The following is a 17,055-nucleotide window of genomic DNA, read 5'->3' as shown; positions in this document are numbered from 1 at the left end:
AGATGGGAAAACTGAGGCCCAAAGAGGGCTAAGCAGCTTGCCCAGCATCACACAGCCTCGGAGGCCTGGCCGCCTGGCTCTGGAGCCCCTGCCCTGAACCTCGACACTCCACTGCCTCCAGCCTGACACGCCAGCAGCTCAGCTTCTGCCTGGCACGTCCAGAGCAGAGCACAGTGACTACCGTTCACCGGGCGCTGCCCGTGTTCCCGGCCTCGGCTGGGTGACTGGACACTTGTTCCTGAGAAACCTCCCAGCTCCATGGGGGGGACACTGGCACAGGTGCCAGCAACTGTGCAGCACGCTTAGCCACCAGGACTCCCCATTCCCAGGGTCACCTGACGTTCAGATCCAAGGATTCACTCTCTGGGATTCCACTCTGACTACATCTTCTCTTATTTCCTGAAAATGCTCGGCTGTCCTCTCCCAGCCAGGAGCCAACCACAAATCCTTTTGACTCCTAAAGAAGAAATTCTAAGCTCCAATAACACAAAGCAGGTGTGCAGGCAGCACCTGAGAGTAGAGACGGCCTCCCTGTACGTGTGCAACACCTCCTCACCTTGATTTCCAATTTGTGGTTTATGGCCAGTGCAGAATGCTCCAGAGCTTTAATGACGGAGGCGTACGAGTCTGAGAACTTGGTGTATTTGCCCACGAGGGCAATAGAACAGGTCTCCAGCAGGCGATCATATCTGTCACACAAAAGTCAAGAAACACCAAATCACTCAGAATGTACATACCCCCGTGAGGTCAAAATCACCTTTTAAAGAGAAGAAAAACATGTCTGGGAAAAATATGATAGGAGCAACTACTGTCTGTGTTCTATGTACTGCACAGTAAAGAGGAAGCAATTTTCAGATCAACGTGGCAGGCTTTGTAAAGAAAGTAGGATTTTGGAACCTGTTACAAAGAGATAGCTTCAAAATCCGTTCCAAATTTGGTTTTCTTTTTTTTTTTTTTAAGTTAAAAAATTAACAAACACAGACAATTCACAAGAGTTAATGTGATGAAGGGAACAGTCAAATTATGGGGCATCCACACGAGAGTCCGTACTCATTAAAATTTTTCATTATAAAGTATAATTAGTAACACAAAAATAAAACTGTGCCATTTTTGTGGCTGCATAATGATATACAAGCAAATGGACACAGACTGAAAGGGAAAATGTCAAAATGAAAATAAGTATCGCTGAACAACAGCACGCGTGCTCCCTCTACAAATGCTCACTAGTGCCATCCAGCTGACTCGGCAGCTATGACACCACACGCCCAGTGCTCCGAGGCGCTGTGTGAAGATCTGTGAGGTGCTGTGCAAGAGCGAGGAGGCAAGCAGAGTGGGGACAGCTCTCAATCTGATGAGCTTTGACAGCGGCAGGAAGAAAAGACCGGACCCCCTTGTCGATCCTTTTGTAGTATAGGGTGAGCAGCATGTTCCCAAACACAGCTCAGATATTTGGGAGCAGCCAGGAGTGCTCCAGCCACATCCCACCATCCACGTGGGCCTCGGATACCAGTGCCAACCCGCAAGGAGGCCTGTTTGCGTGGGAGACAAGGGCGATAGCTGTGTGATCTGAACTCCCTGAGACCCGGGACCCGGGCCAGCTCTACTGGGACTTCCTCACCCATGATGCAGCTACGTGAGGGCTAAGATCCTTTCTTTACACCCCTTACCATGAAGGCCTTTTCTAGCGTGAGTTGATAGCACAAGTAAGAAAGAGCTGGATTCCCTGAGCGTCTATGAAAAAAAAAGAAATAAGGCTCGAACTCCCAGCTCCTTATTATGCAGCAAACCTGTCAGCCATCTCTTTCCACTTCATCAGCATTTTCCGTCGCTGCCTCTCAATAGGAAGGTCAAGTCTCCGGAGAAAATAATCTACAACCCCCTGCTCTTCTAACAACAAGGGGACTCGGTAGATGGACGAGACATCGTGGACACAGATCACCTGTTTAAAAATGAGCAAAGGTTAGTTAATTAAAACAAACAAAAGCTAACTGGGCTGACGGACTCCTACCAGCTCTTAGGACCTTGGGAAAATAACTGTTTTAAATTTGAAAACAAAGAAAACGACAACTTTCTAAAAAATATAAATTACCAGACTGACTCAAGAAGAATAGAATACATAGTGGCTAATCTCCTATGAACATGGATGCAAAAATCCTTAAAAAAAAAAAAAAAGCTCATAAACCAAACCACAAATTAGTTAAAAAAAAAAATCATGTCCAAGTAGGAACTGTCCCAAGAACAATGGTTCCCAAAATTGGCTGTCATTGGCATCACCTGGGAGAGCTTCTAAAAATTCAAAAGCCCATGCTGCACCCCACACCACTGACATTTAACAGTGGAATTCACTACATGAATAGATTAAAGTGGCAGGGAAAATCACCTCAGTGGAAGCAGATTTAATAAAACTTCAAAACCAATTCATAATAACAACTCCTGGTAAATTAGGAGTGTTAGAGAAAATGTGAAAATATAAAAACCCCACAGCAAACATCATTTGGTTTGATATTTAATATTAATGCTTAATATTTAAAGTCTGAAACAAGGCAAAACTGGTCACTAATCACTACTTCTATTCAACAGTGTACTAGAGATATTAGCTATTACAATTAGATAAGAAAAAAATGTACATGAATTGGAAAATAAGAAAAAATTGCCACTAATTGCATATAATATAACTGCTCACCCGTAAAATTCACGGGAATTTACAGGCAAACAATCAGAACTAACGGGGCTTCCCTGGTGGCACAGTGGTTAAGAATCTGCCTGCCAATGGAGGGGACACGGGTTTGAGCCCTGGTCCAGGAAGATCCCACATGCTGCAGAGCAACTAAGCCCGTGCGCCACAACTACTGAGCCTGCGCTCTAGAGCCCGTGAGCCACAACTATTGAAGCCCGCGAGCCTAGAGCCCATGCTCCGCAACAAGAGAAGCCACCGCAGTGAGAAGCCCGCTCGACGCAACTGGAGAAAGCTTGCGCACAGCAACGAAGACCCAACACAGCCAAAAAAATTTAAAGTAAAAAAAAAATTTTTTAAATCAGAACTAACAATTTTAGTAAGGTTGCTAAGCTTGAGATCAATGGGCAGAAGTCAGCAGGGTTTCCTATACATGGGTCTTATTTAATCAGGAAATATAATTTTTAAAAATACACCATTCACATAGTAACAAAAATTATGAATACCTATAAATAAATTTAAAACACAATTCACAAAGATAAATAAGCCTAAAAACCACCTTTAAAAAGAAAATTGTAGAATATTATTGAAAGTTCTTTCAACACATGGAGCTGGAAGAGATAGATATCTATACATACAAAACGATGAATTGCAAATTTTACTGAAAAGTTACTATCCATAAAAATTAGCTCATAATGAATCCTAGACCTATGTGTTAAGCCCTAAAATTATCAAACTTCAGAAGAAAATCTTCATGACCTTGGTTAAGTAGAGTTCTTAGATATGATACCATAAGCACAACCTATAAAGAAAAAAATGAATAAACTGGGAGTTCATCAAAATGTAAAAGCTTTTATGCTCCCAAAGACACCATTAAGAAAATGAAAAGACATGCACCTGAAATTAGCACATTATAAATCAACTATACTTCAATTAAAAAAAGACAAGACAAATAAAACCAAAAGAAAATGAAAAGACAAACCACAAGCTGGGAGAAAAAAATGTGCAAATCATATATCTGATAAAAGACTTGCACTGAGAATATATAAAGAACTCCTATCACTCAATGAGATAAGCAACCCAATTAAAAACAGGCAAAAGATGTGAAGTTCCAATTTAAATATAGAAACAACTGTCACATTTTTTAATAGTAACTAATTTTAATGATAACCTATTCTATTATAGAATTGAATTACCTTCACTTGCTGGGACAGAAATATCTAAAATAACTGAAGTGCATGAAAAAAGGCTCTTCATAACAATGAAAGTATTCTGATGTTCCATGTACTTAGTACGAAGCAGAATCCCTTTGATGGGCTCCTGGCTCAGGCATCGTGTCCAGGAACACTGATCTCAGGTGCCAGGGTACCCTCACACCCTGAAGCTTGAGCCATCGTGGAGATGGAGAGGACAGCTGCTTCTAATAGTCAAAGGCTTTCCTCTTGTTCTATTCACTTTAATGCCAGGGCAATAACTTTAATTGTTTTATATTCCCTCCCATACTCCTAGAAGCCTTGTGAATGGATTTCTCTTATTTTAGATCTTTTTTTTTTTTTTTTTTTTTTTTTTGCGGTACGCCGGCCTCTCATTGTTGTGGCCTCTCCCATTGCAGAGCACAGGCTCCGGGCGCGCAGGCTCAGCGGCCATGGCTCACAGGCCTAGCCGCTCCGCGGCATGTGGGATCTTCCCGTACCGGGGCACGAACCCGTGTCCCCTGCGTCGGCAGGCGGACTCTCAACCACTGCGCCACCAGGGAAGCCCGGATTTCTCTTATTTTAACCCTGCTCCCTCATCCACTCCTCTCTAGGCCAGGTGGGCTCCCCGCTTAGTCTCCTGATCCTCAAATAACCTAGCAGTAGAACAAACCATCCATAACCTAATCATACGTTCCTTGACCTCAACTTCCCTTCTACTCTCCTTCAGCCAAACCTGATCTAAGCCACAATCCCAACTTACCACCACTGGAATTTCCATTACACGCACCACACTTAGAAAGATCACAGGTTCCAAAATGTTGAATTTCCTGTACCATAGGTAACCTCCATTAGCACAAGTAACAAAAAAGACTATATGTTTAGGGCCTACAACACCTTAGACAGCAGGCAACAGGAATATAAAGTTGAATAAAGTGATCCTTGCCCTCAAGAAGCTCAGTCTATGAGGAGAGACAAACACGGACGAACACACAGACACACAGGAACACTTACACACTACGGGGCAGTATGACAGGCTTACCACCAGGACCTGTGAGACACACAGGTCACTCAGAGAAGATTAACCCTGAGGTTTGAGGAGGTTTGGAAGGTAAAGCTACTCAGACAATACTGTGTCCTAGCTGGGCTCCAAAGGATGAAAATGAATAGGAGATTGCCAGGCCTATTACAGGGAGAGGGGAACACCCACTCCGCATGGCTGGAGCAAACAGTACAAGGAGCGGGGACAGACAGGAGAGGTAAAAGATGTTCGGGGAACCACAGAAAATAAGGTGATGGAGAATCACAGGGCCGGTGGGTGTCAGTTCTTCTACAGAACAGTCTACTGTCTCAAATTATGAAATAACAACAAGGCTCATGAAACTGGCTAAGAGACATTAGGATAATTAGCAGCAAAAAATAAGTTATGTGAAGATGGGATTTCTACTTACTTGTTCAGGTTCAACGTGGCAGAACATTGATATTTTCTCTTTCACTGACGTGTCGAGAGGATTTGAGCACCTGCACACAACCTAGACATTTGGATGGACACAAGGGGTTACAAAATTGGGTTTTTTCTCCTGACTGAAATTAAAGTAGACACCACACTGTCAAGCTGGATGAAAATGTTAAGTCCTAGCACAATGCACAGAAACTGCAAAAATGTTACTTGTTTTCAGAACTGAAATTCCCAAATCCCAAGTTGGAGAAACATGAGAGAGCGGCAGGACAGAGAGATTAATGAGCCAACTGGAGTTTTCCTCAACCGATGTTCTTGGGTAGGAGGGACAGGAGAATGAATGATTGGCTGGGAGGAGAAGACAGGACCTCACACACACCAGGTAAGAAAATCTTTGCAAACCACAACCCAGTTCACTCAGCACTAACCCTACTTCTCCACCATCGGCTCGGCTAACTAAATGGGGGCCAAGAAAAGGTTTTGGCTGCCATGGAGGCGTGATCTTAATTAGACAGATAAGATCACTCTGAAACGAGGTAACCAGGAAATCTTACCAGATCTGGGGAAAGCCCAAGCCCTCTGAGTTCCCGAACACTGTTCTGGGTGGGTTTAGTCTTCTGTTCCCCTGTTGAACTTGGCTATTTTACAGAAGGAAAAAAAAGTTAATTTCTCTATGAAAAGGAATTTTCAGCTGTGACTTTTCCCCGAACCTCTTTTTATAATAGGCAATTTGACCATTTACCTAGTTTAGTTTTTATTTTTGTCAAAGTTACACATGCACATATTTGAGAGTCAAGTAGTTCTGTACGGTTTGTCCTAAAAGCAGTAGTAGCAGCCCTGTCTCCCCTTTCCCCTTTCCAAACCCTAGAGATAGCCACTCTTTCACTCTTTTTTATTTGAAGTACAGCTGATTTACAATGTTATGTTAGTTTCAGGTGTACGGCAAAGTGAGATATATATATTTATATATATATCTTTTTCAGATTCTTTTCCATTATAGGTTATTACAAGATATTGAACGCAGTTCCCTGTGCTACACCGTAGGGCCTTCACTTTCCCACTCCTGGATGATCCTCCTAGTATGCTTTCCTGCTACTTCTTTGACATTTAGTTTGAGGCATTTTCTATTGACTTCCTGTTGGGTAAGGAATCCACTCTTTTCATTCCCCTGCCCCCATTACACGCCCTGCCCTGTGTATGCAACCCCTATTTCATGATCCCTCTTCAGTGTTTACATACTTTTGAGTATTTACATACTGTGTACCATGAAAACCACGTGCCATAACTTTTCCTTTCTGGCCCAATTATTTGTTTTCCTTGGTTGGTTTTTTGGTTTTGTTGATATGCTGAGTTTTCTATGTACTAAATTTTCTTCATTCTCCTCTCATACTTAAAGATACATTTGTTGGGTACAGAATTCTAAGTTAGAAGTCATTTTCCCTAAGAATTTTTAAGGAAACAGCTTCACTGTCTTTTAGCTTTCGGGATTGCTGTTGAAGTCTAATGCCATAATGACTCTTGGTTTTTTTCTTTAGAGTTCTTTTTAGAATTTCTGCCCTATTATTCCAAAATTTCACAACAATGTGCCTTGGTGGGGGTCACTTTTCATTTAATAGGCTGAGCGTTCAGTGGGCCCTTCCAATCTAGAAACTTCTATCTGGAAATTTCCTTGAATTATTTAGATCAGGAATCCGAAAACTTTTTCTATAAAGGGCCAGACAATAAATATTTTAGGTTTTGTGGGCCACAGTCTCTGTCACAACTACCCAACTCTGATTTTTTTTAAATTAATTTTTATTGGAGTATAGTTGATTTATAATGTTGTTAGTTTCTGCTGTACAGCAAAGTGAAACAGTTATACATATATATATATATATATATATATATATATATCTCCACACTTCTTTAGATTCTTTTCTCATATAGGTCATTAGAGTATTGAGTAGAGTTCCCTGTGCTATACAGTAGGTTCTTATTAATGTTTTAATACAAATGGGCATAGCTGTTTTATTTTCAAAAACAGAGGGTGGGCTGATTTGGCCTGTCTGTTGACCTCTGGTTCACATCACACTTCCCTCTCCATTTCTATTATTTTTTTGAAAATCCCATTATTTGGATCAGAACTCCTAGACCAGCCTCTAATTCTCTTGCCTTTTCTCTCCTATTTTCTCTCTCTTGACCTTTCTTCTCTACTTTCTGGGTATTTCCTTAAACTTCTTTTTCATTCCTGCTATCCAATTTTTAATTCCCAGGAATTCTTATCCATCCTCTGAATGTTCTCTTCTTAAGGTACCCAGCTCTCCTTTAACAGATGCAGTTTACCTCCTCTTAATTCTGAGGATATTACTGATATGTTGCTTTGTTTTCTTTTTCTAAGGTTTCCTTTTCCTACTCCCTGCAGAGCCTCAATTTCCTCTGTTTTTTCTGTTGTTCTGGTCTCTTGCACGCTAAATGCTTTCTCAAAACGTCTGGTGATCACCGGCTGCCGGCTCACTCTAAAAGCTAACCGGAAGTTCTCTGAGTGGGTGACCTTGTCCACCAGGGTCCTCACTGCGGGAATCTGGCTGGTCTGTTTTCACTGAGGAGCCTCTGAGGGCAGTGTGTTTTCTCCTGGGTTAGTTGCATACCCCAAGAAGAATCTTACAATCTCCTACATAGACGGTCCCTGCCTGGCTGTGATGATTCTGCAAATCAAGTAGCAGAAATCACACTGTCCCTAGTGCCTGCTCATCCAGAGAAAGCCTACATTCTCTGCCAAGATGGGAGAGGGACTGATGCCCAATTGTGCATAACAGGGAAGGGGATGCCAGGGTCTAAGTGCTTCTGAAACGGCAGTTATAACGAGTCCCACCCCCAGCCCCAGAGGTGCCCGGTGCTGTCCACTCCTGAGTCTTTGAGGTTCTGCAGGGCAAGCAGGGTTGCTTCCCTGCTTTCTCTGCTGCAGGCTTAGAATCCAGCTCTCCCAGGTCTGCTCAGTCCATTTCTACATGGCCATCTGCTTTCTGCCTTCCTAATTTTTGTCACTACTGCCTCCATTCAGAGTATTTTATCTTTGTGAATTTTTGCCTTAAAAAGAAATTCCCTCTACTCCAGTTGTAGTGGAGTTTCATCACGTAGTAAAGACAAATGGACACATGCAACCCACTGTCTTTAACTGTAATTCCCCTGATTAATTTTCCAAATGTTTTCCATTTGATCTTTTCAAAAAGTATGATTATAATAATTTAAAATTCACAAAGAAGTGTTTTATTCCCTGCTTCCTCAAATATTTGAAACAGATAAGGAATGAAAACCATCCTCTCCTCCCTCCTCTCCATCCCCCAAAGTAAAGCTCTGAATGCCTTACCTGAGGAACTAGACTGACATGAATGTTACAGAAGTTCTCTCTTTTGACCTTGAACTGGAATTGACGGAAGGCCTCAATAAAGGGCATGCTTTCTATATCTCCTACTGTCCCACCAAGCTAGAAGAACAAAGTTAATTTAGAGGTTAAGCACTAAACCTTCCTTTTGTGGTTCAGGTGTCTAACAACCATACTCTGTCATCTCAATTCAATGATCAGTAACAGTGTAATGCAGACTCCCTGGGCCTATAAAATGTCATTTAACATACTGACACTGGACGTTTTTCTTTGTGCTAAAAGATTACTTCTTATGATAGGTTCAACATTCCCCAAGGTTATCATGGATCTTTCCACATCATTTCAAGAAAACGGTCAGGTGAAAGACGCACTAGGAATTTTATTTGTATGAAGAGTCACAAAGCAAAGAAATCAAAATCTTATCTACTTAGCCATAAATAACTTCTATATTAAAAAGCAGTTATAAACCAACTGCTGGAACTTTTGAGTCTCCTGTTTTCACAGGAACACGGAGATCCAACAGCTAGGATCAGCAAAGCAGGAGTACAGAAACTAAAACCAAAACAGGCTCATTCAGAGGGATGAACATTCCTGCCAGAGGAAAGCTGAAGGTCGGGTCACCTGACTTTCTCAAGAGACAGACGAGAATGCGTCATGCCACTCTTAGGAACTGCGTGAACGAAGTATTGCTTTCGATGGTGCAGCCACTCCACGTGATGGTGACTGTGCCCTTACCTGCCACGCTGCCCTTAGGAGGGTCAAGGGGTTCACAGGCAACTGGCTTATCAGTTGCTGGTGGGTGACTAAGGAGGAGAAAATGTACATCTGGTCACATGCGCAGGTACCACGGAGTTCCAAACAGACTCAACAAACCTCAATAACACACACTTGAGGCTCCAGGCCATCTTCATCCACGGGTATTAACGCCTGTCTCATTACCCACTCCTGGATTGCATCTGTGATGTGCGGGACGACTGAGGAAGAGAAAGGACATACGTGACCTACACGTCCCATCCCGTCCCATCCGCATCAATTGAGGCAGACACACCCTTTGTGACAACAAACTGCAGAGTAGCAGTGGGCCGTAACAGTATTTTCGAGACCCCTCTCAAATGCCCTTAACAAATCACACTACCCCCGGCCTGCCTTCCAGATTTCCTGGTTGTGACTAGAAGCCCCACAGGAGAGTAGGGACTCGAGGGGTGACCTGAGCCACCCCAGAGCAGTGGCCTCAAAGCGGAATCTACCCGGGCCACTCCTACTGCTTACAGCTGGGGTGGGGGCGGGGGAGCATATCACACCCTTTTTCAAGGACAAGAGAGCACCAGGACCCTGTTCCATTACATTTCCAGCTTACCCAAGGGTGGATAATCTACTGCAGAGACAGGGAAGTGCAGCAGTGGTCGGGAGCACAGCATCTGGGGCCAGAATGCCTGGATTCAAGTCTCAGTTCCACCACTCGTCAGGTGTGGGTCCTTGGGCAAATTACCTAACTATTCGTAAGTTCGATCTCCCTATCCGTTAACTGGAGGTAAGAGCTTCTACTTCCTGAAGTCATGGAAATGTAGCGACAGAGCACTGGTGAGATGCTGAGCAGAGCCCCTGCGTGACGGTGCTCATGAACCCCAGCCGTGGCTCAGCTCTTTTTAGACCACAGTCGTGGGGCTCAGAAGGCCAGCTCCTAAGGGGCAGAGATTGCTGTTTAACTTGCTATGTACAGAACCGGCAGTGCCTCAAGCACAGGATATTACCTATTCCACACACAGCAGCCAGAGTGGTCTTTTAAAATGCAACTCAGAGTTCACCACTCCCAGGCTTAAACTCCCGAATGGCCTCCCACAGCTCTGAGTAAAATGCAACCTCTATGCCATGGCCCTTCAGGGGGCCCCGTGGAACCTGGCTGCAGCCCACCTCTCCCACCTGCCCCTTGGTCTCAGTGCAGGAAGTCTCCCTCCTGGTCCCTGACCAGCCCCCTTGCAGCCGAGGCCCTGGGTCTGCGCCGAGCACCCCTTCTGCTCCGAGCACCCCTTCTGCTCTTCCCAGGGCTGGCCTCCCAGCTCAAACGCCCTCTCTTGGAGGCTTTCCCTGACCACCTGTCCAGACTGCCTTCCACACCACTCTCTCTCTCTCTGTCTCCTCACTCTATTTAGTTCCTTCTCAGCTCCTATCAGACAACTCACTTCACCAGTTTGGTTTTTTCTCTCCCAGAAGGTAACCTCCATGAGGACAACGGCCTCACTGGGCTTGTTCATCATGCACTCCCAGTATCAGCAAGGGTCTGACCACACTGGGCACTCAAGAAATCGCTGATGAGTTAACAAATGAATTAATACACTAGAGGCCTAGAACAGCAAACTGTATGATCAAGATCACTGCAACTCTTAATTGATCCCGTTCTGTGTTGGGAACTCAAGAGAAATACTCGACTGACTGAGCTCCTTTAATTCTCCCAGCAACCCGGATAGGTAGGTACTGTTATTATCCCCATTTCACAGAAAAGGAAATTAGACCTCAAAGAGGGGAAGTAATCTGCCCATGTTCACAAAGCTGGTTAAGTGGCAGAGCTAAGACCTACACATGACCCCCTAGCCCAGAATCCGGCCAGGGTGGCCCCAGGGGAGAGACAGCTGTCAGCGTGACCCTCAGCCTTCAGTCCAGTAAAGTCCAAAGTCAAAAGCAGATTTATTCTCATAACTCAGATGAGAGCCACTCTTCAGCAAGCCCCCAAATCTGGACTTATGCCATCATACTAGACCTGTGGCCTTCCAACACCCACTTTTGAAAAGCAGCGCTAGCCTCAAATGATCGCTGTGCAAAACCTCCACCCAGCAGACAGACAGATGCTGCACTGGTGAAAGCTCAGGAGGACCCAGAGACCTGCTGCTCAGACTCCCTCTAACCCATGACCAGCCCAAAGGCCAATGGACACAATGGGAGTCCTTTTCCTTCTCCCTGTCTATACACAGAACGTCCCAGATGCGCGACATACACCGTCTGGCTGACTGCCCTCACCTAGCTGCTGTCATCACTTCACACTCATCACTGTGGAAAAACAACAGAAACTAAAACCAAAAAAGGCTCATTCAGAGGGATGAACATTCCTGCCAGAGGAAAGCTGAAGGTCGGGTCACCTGACTTTCTCAAGAGACAGACGAAAATGCGTCATGCCACTCTTATCGGTACAATTCATACTAAGCAAACGTATAAATGCTGAAAAAGGAGAACTGCACGAACGAAGTATTGCTTTCGATGGTGCAGCCACTCCACGTGACGGTAACTGTGCCCTTACCTGCCACGCTGCCCTTAGGAGGGTCAAGGGGTTCACAGGCAACTGGCTTATCAGTTGCTGATGGGTGACTAAGGAGGAGAAAATGTACATCTGGTCACATGCGCAGGTACCACGGAGTTCCAAACAGACTCAACAAACCTCAATTACACACACTTGAGGCTCCAGGCCATCTTCATCCACGGGTATTAACGCCTGTCTCATTACCCAAATCATGAAGCTGGACTGTCAGCTTCAATGCCATTCACAGAGAGGCGGGAGCCTACTCAAGTTACTTTTTGAGTAAACAGCCATGCAACTCTGAATTTTCAACCGAAGACATGGTTCAGTAACAATACCTTGATACTTTCATGATGAAATTGCATAAAAGGCACATTTTTATACACAAAAGAAATTAAACTGGCTAAGACTTTTAAACCTTGAAGGCAAATCCAGTATTACCTTGGACGGTTTTCCCCAAGTAATCTCCTTTGCGTTCCTTGTTAATGACGTACTGATAGATCTTTCCAGTAGTCAGATTATTGTCCTTGGTGAGGCGGATGTCAAGGAAACGTTCATAGTTACCCAGGTCAAGGTCTACTTCCCCACCATCATCCAGCACAAAAACCTCACCTGCAGTGAACAGTGATAATGGTTAGGGTGCGTGAAAGATACAAATACCATGGCACAACTTGAGTTCCCAAATAAAACACTTGAAAAGAACAAAGTCTGCATTAACTTGACAGGAAGCAGGGAAATTTATTTCCAGAAAAGTAAATATGACAAGAAAGAAAAATCGCCAATCATTCTGCAAAAGGTTAACTCCATACTTCCAGTTTATCGCCAAACTCAGTCTGAATTAGAAGATTCTGTCATGAAACAGCACGGAATGAACAGAAGGAAACTACAGCCAAGCAAGACACAGGGAACTTTACATGGTATGGCATCCGCCACCTAAAGAAAAAGAACTTTTGTCTCAAGTCTCCTACCTGAGCAGAGAAAGGTTTGAATGTGATAAAAGTAGGATTTGATCCAAAAACCTAAACAAGGTATATATGTTACAGTCGTGTTGATTATAAAAATCGGCTTTTGGGCCACACTTCAGTCCAAAACAAAGGTGTGAAATTGCTCAAGTTTCCTCCTATTCCTTTGTTTAACAATCATTCCTTGAAGTGTCATTCTAGAAATTCTGCCCCAGACGGGGCCTTCCTACCATCACAATGGGAGACAAGCCCCAAAATAGGAAAGTAAAAATGGTCTTCTTTTTCCCTCATCCTCAAGGAATGCCGAAATATTACTCCAATTTTTTCCATCCTTCCTGACACTATTTATTACATAAAGATTTTTGCTCTGATGACACTCATAGATTTTTACTTCACATTAGAAAGTAGGAGTATGAAAACAATTTAAAAACTTGAGGGACTTCTCTGGTGGTGCAGTGGTTAAGAATCCGCCTGCCAAGGCAGGGGATGCGAGTTTGAGCCCTGGTCCAGGAAGATCCCACATGCCGCGGAGCAACTAAGCCCGTGCGCCACAACTGCTGAGCCTGAGCTCTACAGCCCACGAGCCATAGCTACTGAGCCCACGTGCCACAACTACTGAAGCCCGCGCACCTAGAGCCTGTGCTCCGCAACAAGGGAAGCCACCACGAGAAGCCCGCGCACCGCAACGAAGAGTAGCCCCCGCTCACTGCAACTAGAGGAAGCCCGTGCACAGCAATGAGGACCCAACACAGCCAAAAATAAAGAAAGAAAGAAACAAACAAATAAATAAATACTTGAGAAGTATTTTTTAACATGTCTCAATAGTACATCTACCCCCAATTTTAAGAAATTACTCTTAGGCGATTCAGACACACTCATCACACAGTTGGTAGTAATCAGCAATAACAAAGAAGTATAGTGCTGTTTCCCTACCCTACCTTAACGGTTTCTCCTTTTCACTCACCTCGAAGGATGCTTGTTTTTACTATCCAAACTCTGTTAGCAAAACAGAATCTCAAGCATACAGATCATCGAAATTCAACATCTATCCGTTGCCTGAATCCCTACAAGTGGTCCTTTGGCCTCTGGCTGAACACCTCTAGCAAAGGGAACTCACAAAATCTTCACCCCACTTTTGGAGAGCACTTACTATTATAAAGATCTTACACTGGGCCAAAATCCATGGCCTTACAACTTCTATCCACCCATCCTACTCCTAAAGATTGGGGCCACAAAGTATAAACATAATCCCTCTTCTCAAATATCTGAAGAAAGTTACTGTGTCACCAGATATCTTTCTTCAAGAGAAGAGACAAACTTTCATTCAGCTACCTAAAATATCATTCCTAATACAGAAACCACTGAACTCTAATCACTCCATTGCCTATTAAGATTTCTGCTTCTTCTCTGTCCAACTGAGAAAAGCATCACTCTGCTATGCTAAGGACCCCTCTCAGAAGGCAGGAAGTGGAGGTCATGGAATGCAAAATACACACAATTTCCAGGGGCTGACAATTTCTCTCACATATTACATAATTATTTTTAAATAAGAAAAAAGAAATGCATTTTGCTTACCATGCTCATAAGGAGAGAATGTTCCTGCATCAATGTTAATATACGGGTCAATTTTAATGGAGGTTACATGTAAACCACACGACTTGAGTATTGTGCCCACACTGCTGGCGATGATTCCTTTTCCAATTCCTGATATGACACCACCAGTAACTAGAATGTACTTCATTTTACTTGTTGACCTGGGAAAAAGAAAAAACATACCTCAACAAATCAAACTGATCTGGGTTCAAATCCTGGCTCTGCCACTTACCAGCCATGAAGTCTCTAGGAGCCTCGGTTTCCCTATCTGTCACATGACTTTGGAAGGTTGTTATATGGGATCCTAACAAATGTTTCTTGGATCACTCGATGGCTTTAGTCAAGTATGACTTGAAAAACAACTGCTAATTAAATAATACAGCTTTTGTTTAAAACTTTGACAGCTAACAACCTCGAGAGCCAACATAATTAAAAAAAAAAGCCAGCTCTGTTGATAGAACATTATGCCCCCAATGCTGGCTGGCACTGCCGCCAGACACTGGGTTGTCAGGCAGGTGCTTCATTATTTTCCCTACATGGAGAAAAAAATTTCAATCTTGGATGAGCACTCCAATTCCCCATGAAAGAGATAATGTCTTTGGCTAAACTAAAATTTATCACCAAGAACACACAGCTCCTCTAGGTTATAGAAGACCGCATAAAAGAACTTCAACATTTAAAAGGAGTAGCAGTTAAAACTAAAGGTCTTTTAATTAAAGGTAGCTCTCTTCTGAAATGTAATAACTTGCTCCTTGTCAGCAATCTCTCCCAGGTATGCCATGAAGAGAGACTATATATATTGGAGGAAACGGACATCCGACAATAAACCAGTCTGAGCACATAATGGGCAGAGGACTCAAGGAGAGGGGAGATTAAATTAAACCCTAAGAACCGGACAGTTGTGGCAGGGAATGGAAGAAACAGACTTCACGAGAGATAAAAGAGATGGATGGACGCAAGAACAGCAGGGGCAAGAGGTGAGCAGACAGACAGCGACAGGCTCGCCAGGGAGAATTGATCACTGGCCCCGGTTTTGGAAGCTCAGAAATAGCATTTGGTCAGTACACCCGAATGTGATCAAAATGAGAAACACAATCACAAGGAGAAGAGAATGCTTGCTTTGGCATATGGTCTGGGACATTTTCCTCCTCTGGGAACACTTCTTGTGAAGCCAAATTATAATAAAAATAAGCTAAGAAGGGAACAAGGAAACTGGGCAGTTCTGCTTGAAGCATTCCACCTCCCTGCTCCGCTCTGCTCCTGCCCAAGGCAGGAATAAACATACTTGGCAAAGAGATGAGAACGCTCAGAATGTCTTCCCCCCTCAGACAGCAAGGAAAAGACCCAACCATGTCCTGCTCTTTCTATTCTGTTGCAGCACTCCCAAAAGCATGCTCCTCGGTTTCGTCAAAATGCACGTGGGATACCCAAAAAGGGCTCTATGGACAGATAAATCAGAGAAATGCTGGTTAAACAGTCAACTGGTTTCTTTAATGCAAGACCTCTGGGAGCCTTTAATAAGCTAATGTGCACTGTGATCTCCCAAAAGGGATATACAGTCAGCAGTTTCCCTAAACTTGTTTGACCCCAAGTCCCTAATATTTGGGGGAAACACTGCTCTGTCACTTCACAGCTGAACAGTGCCTTATTGACATGTGAACATCAGACCTGGCTACATTTTAGAGACATCCTAACCAGGCATATCCCTGAGACTATACCCTGGACTCACTGACTAAATTTTGGATGTTCCAGAAATTCCTCAGCCATCCTGCGTGGGTTATAGAGTGGGTTACTTCTATAGAAGACTCATCTCACCCATTTGCATTTGATTGGCCCCAATTTTACTCTAAGAAGACAACACCTCTCTTTAGGGGAGATGCCTGCAGTCCCCCACAGTGCCCTGCAATAAATATTCTAATGTACTCAAGAGGCCAGGCAGGAGAGGCTGATGGGATCCAGTCACCCCATGTATGGACTACCCTGTAGGTAAGTGCTACTGTGCTAGACACTTCGGGGACTACAAAAATTACTCAGATTTGGGCCCACAGCTCAAGCTGCAGTCCATTTAGAGAGACAGAACATTTACAAATAAATGAGTAATCCAGTGATGGTAGGAAGCAGAGGGATGATGTGTGACAGGTATAAATGGAAAAGGAGAGCAGAAAGCTTTCAGTAGCAAGACCAGGGTAAGGACCATGGCCCATCAGAGAAAGGTGAGAGGAGTGAAGGGAGGAGAGGAACCAGATGGCTGCTGCTGTGTTGACCTGAGACTTGCAACGGCCTTTAAGGGAAAGGGAACAGCGTGGACAGGAAGGTACAGTTATCTACAGAACACAGAGGGAGGGCCAAGGAAAGACACTGGGGGTGAGGGGGTGAGGCGGAGATGGTGGGAAATAAATAGGAAATTTAGACAAGGGTCCAAATCATGGGGCAACTTGAGTGCTCAATCTGAACTTTAGTCTGAAGGTGATGAGAGACATGGGAAGGTTTTCAAGCACAAAAGTAACAGAAATCAAGATGCATCAAA

At 43.9% G+C, this 17,055-nt stretch overlaps 1 protein-coding gene across 5 annotated transcripts in view; it reads right to left on the bottom strand.

Annotated features, from left to right (window-relative positions):
* Positions 1 to 17,055, bottom strand: part of CTPS1 (CTP synthase 1) — a 30,411-nt gene that overhangs the window by 12,311 nt on the left and 1,045 nt on the right. For 4 of the 5 annotated variants that reach the window (XM_060020307.2, XM_060020338.2, XM_060020315.1 and 1 more), the window contains exons 2-9: positions 14,511 to 14,689; positions 12,415 to 12,585; positions 9,561 to 9,661; positions 8,673 to 8,789; positions 5,881 to 5,964; positions 5,319 to 5,399; positions 1,788 to 1,939; positions 557 to 689 (exon numbers count right to left, since the gene is read on the bottom strand). In XM_060020307.2, the coding sequence (XP_059876290.2) occupies positions 557 to 689; positions 1,788 to 1,939; positions 5,319 to 5,399; positions 5,881 to 5,964; positions 8,673 to 8,789; positions 9,561 to 9,661; positions 12,415 to 12,585; positions 14,511 to 14,689 (1,018 nt within the window). Of the gene's footprint in view, positions 1 to 556; positions 690 to 1,787; positions 1,940 to 5,318; positions 5,400 to 5,880; positions 5,965 to 8,672; positions 8,790 to 9,560; positions 9,662 to 11,976; positions 12,045 to 12,414; positions 12,586 to 14,510; positions 14,690 to 17,055 lie in introns of those variants that run through there. The other variant, XM_060020333.2, reaches the window with a different exon arrangement.

The sequence above is a fragment of the Delphinus delphis genome, chromosome 1, assembly GCF_949987515.2.
Source record: "Delphinus delphis chromosome 1, mDelDel1.2, whole genome shotgun sequence".
In the NCBI taxonomy this organism is placed as follows: domain Eukaryota; kingdom Metazoa; phylum Chordata; class Mammalia; order Artiodactyla; family Delphinidae; genus Delphinus; species Delphinus delphis.
This window is presented reverse-complemented; position numbering and strand designations above follow the sequence as displayed.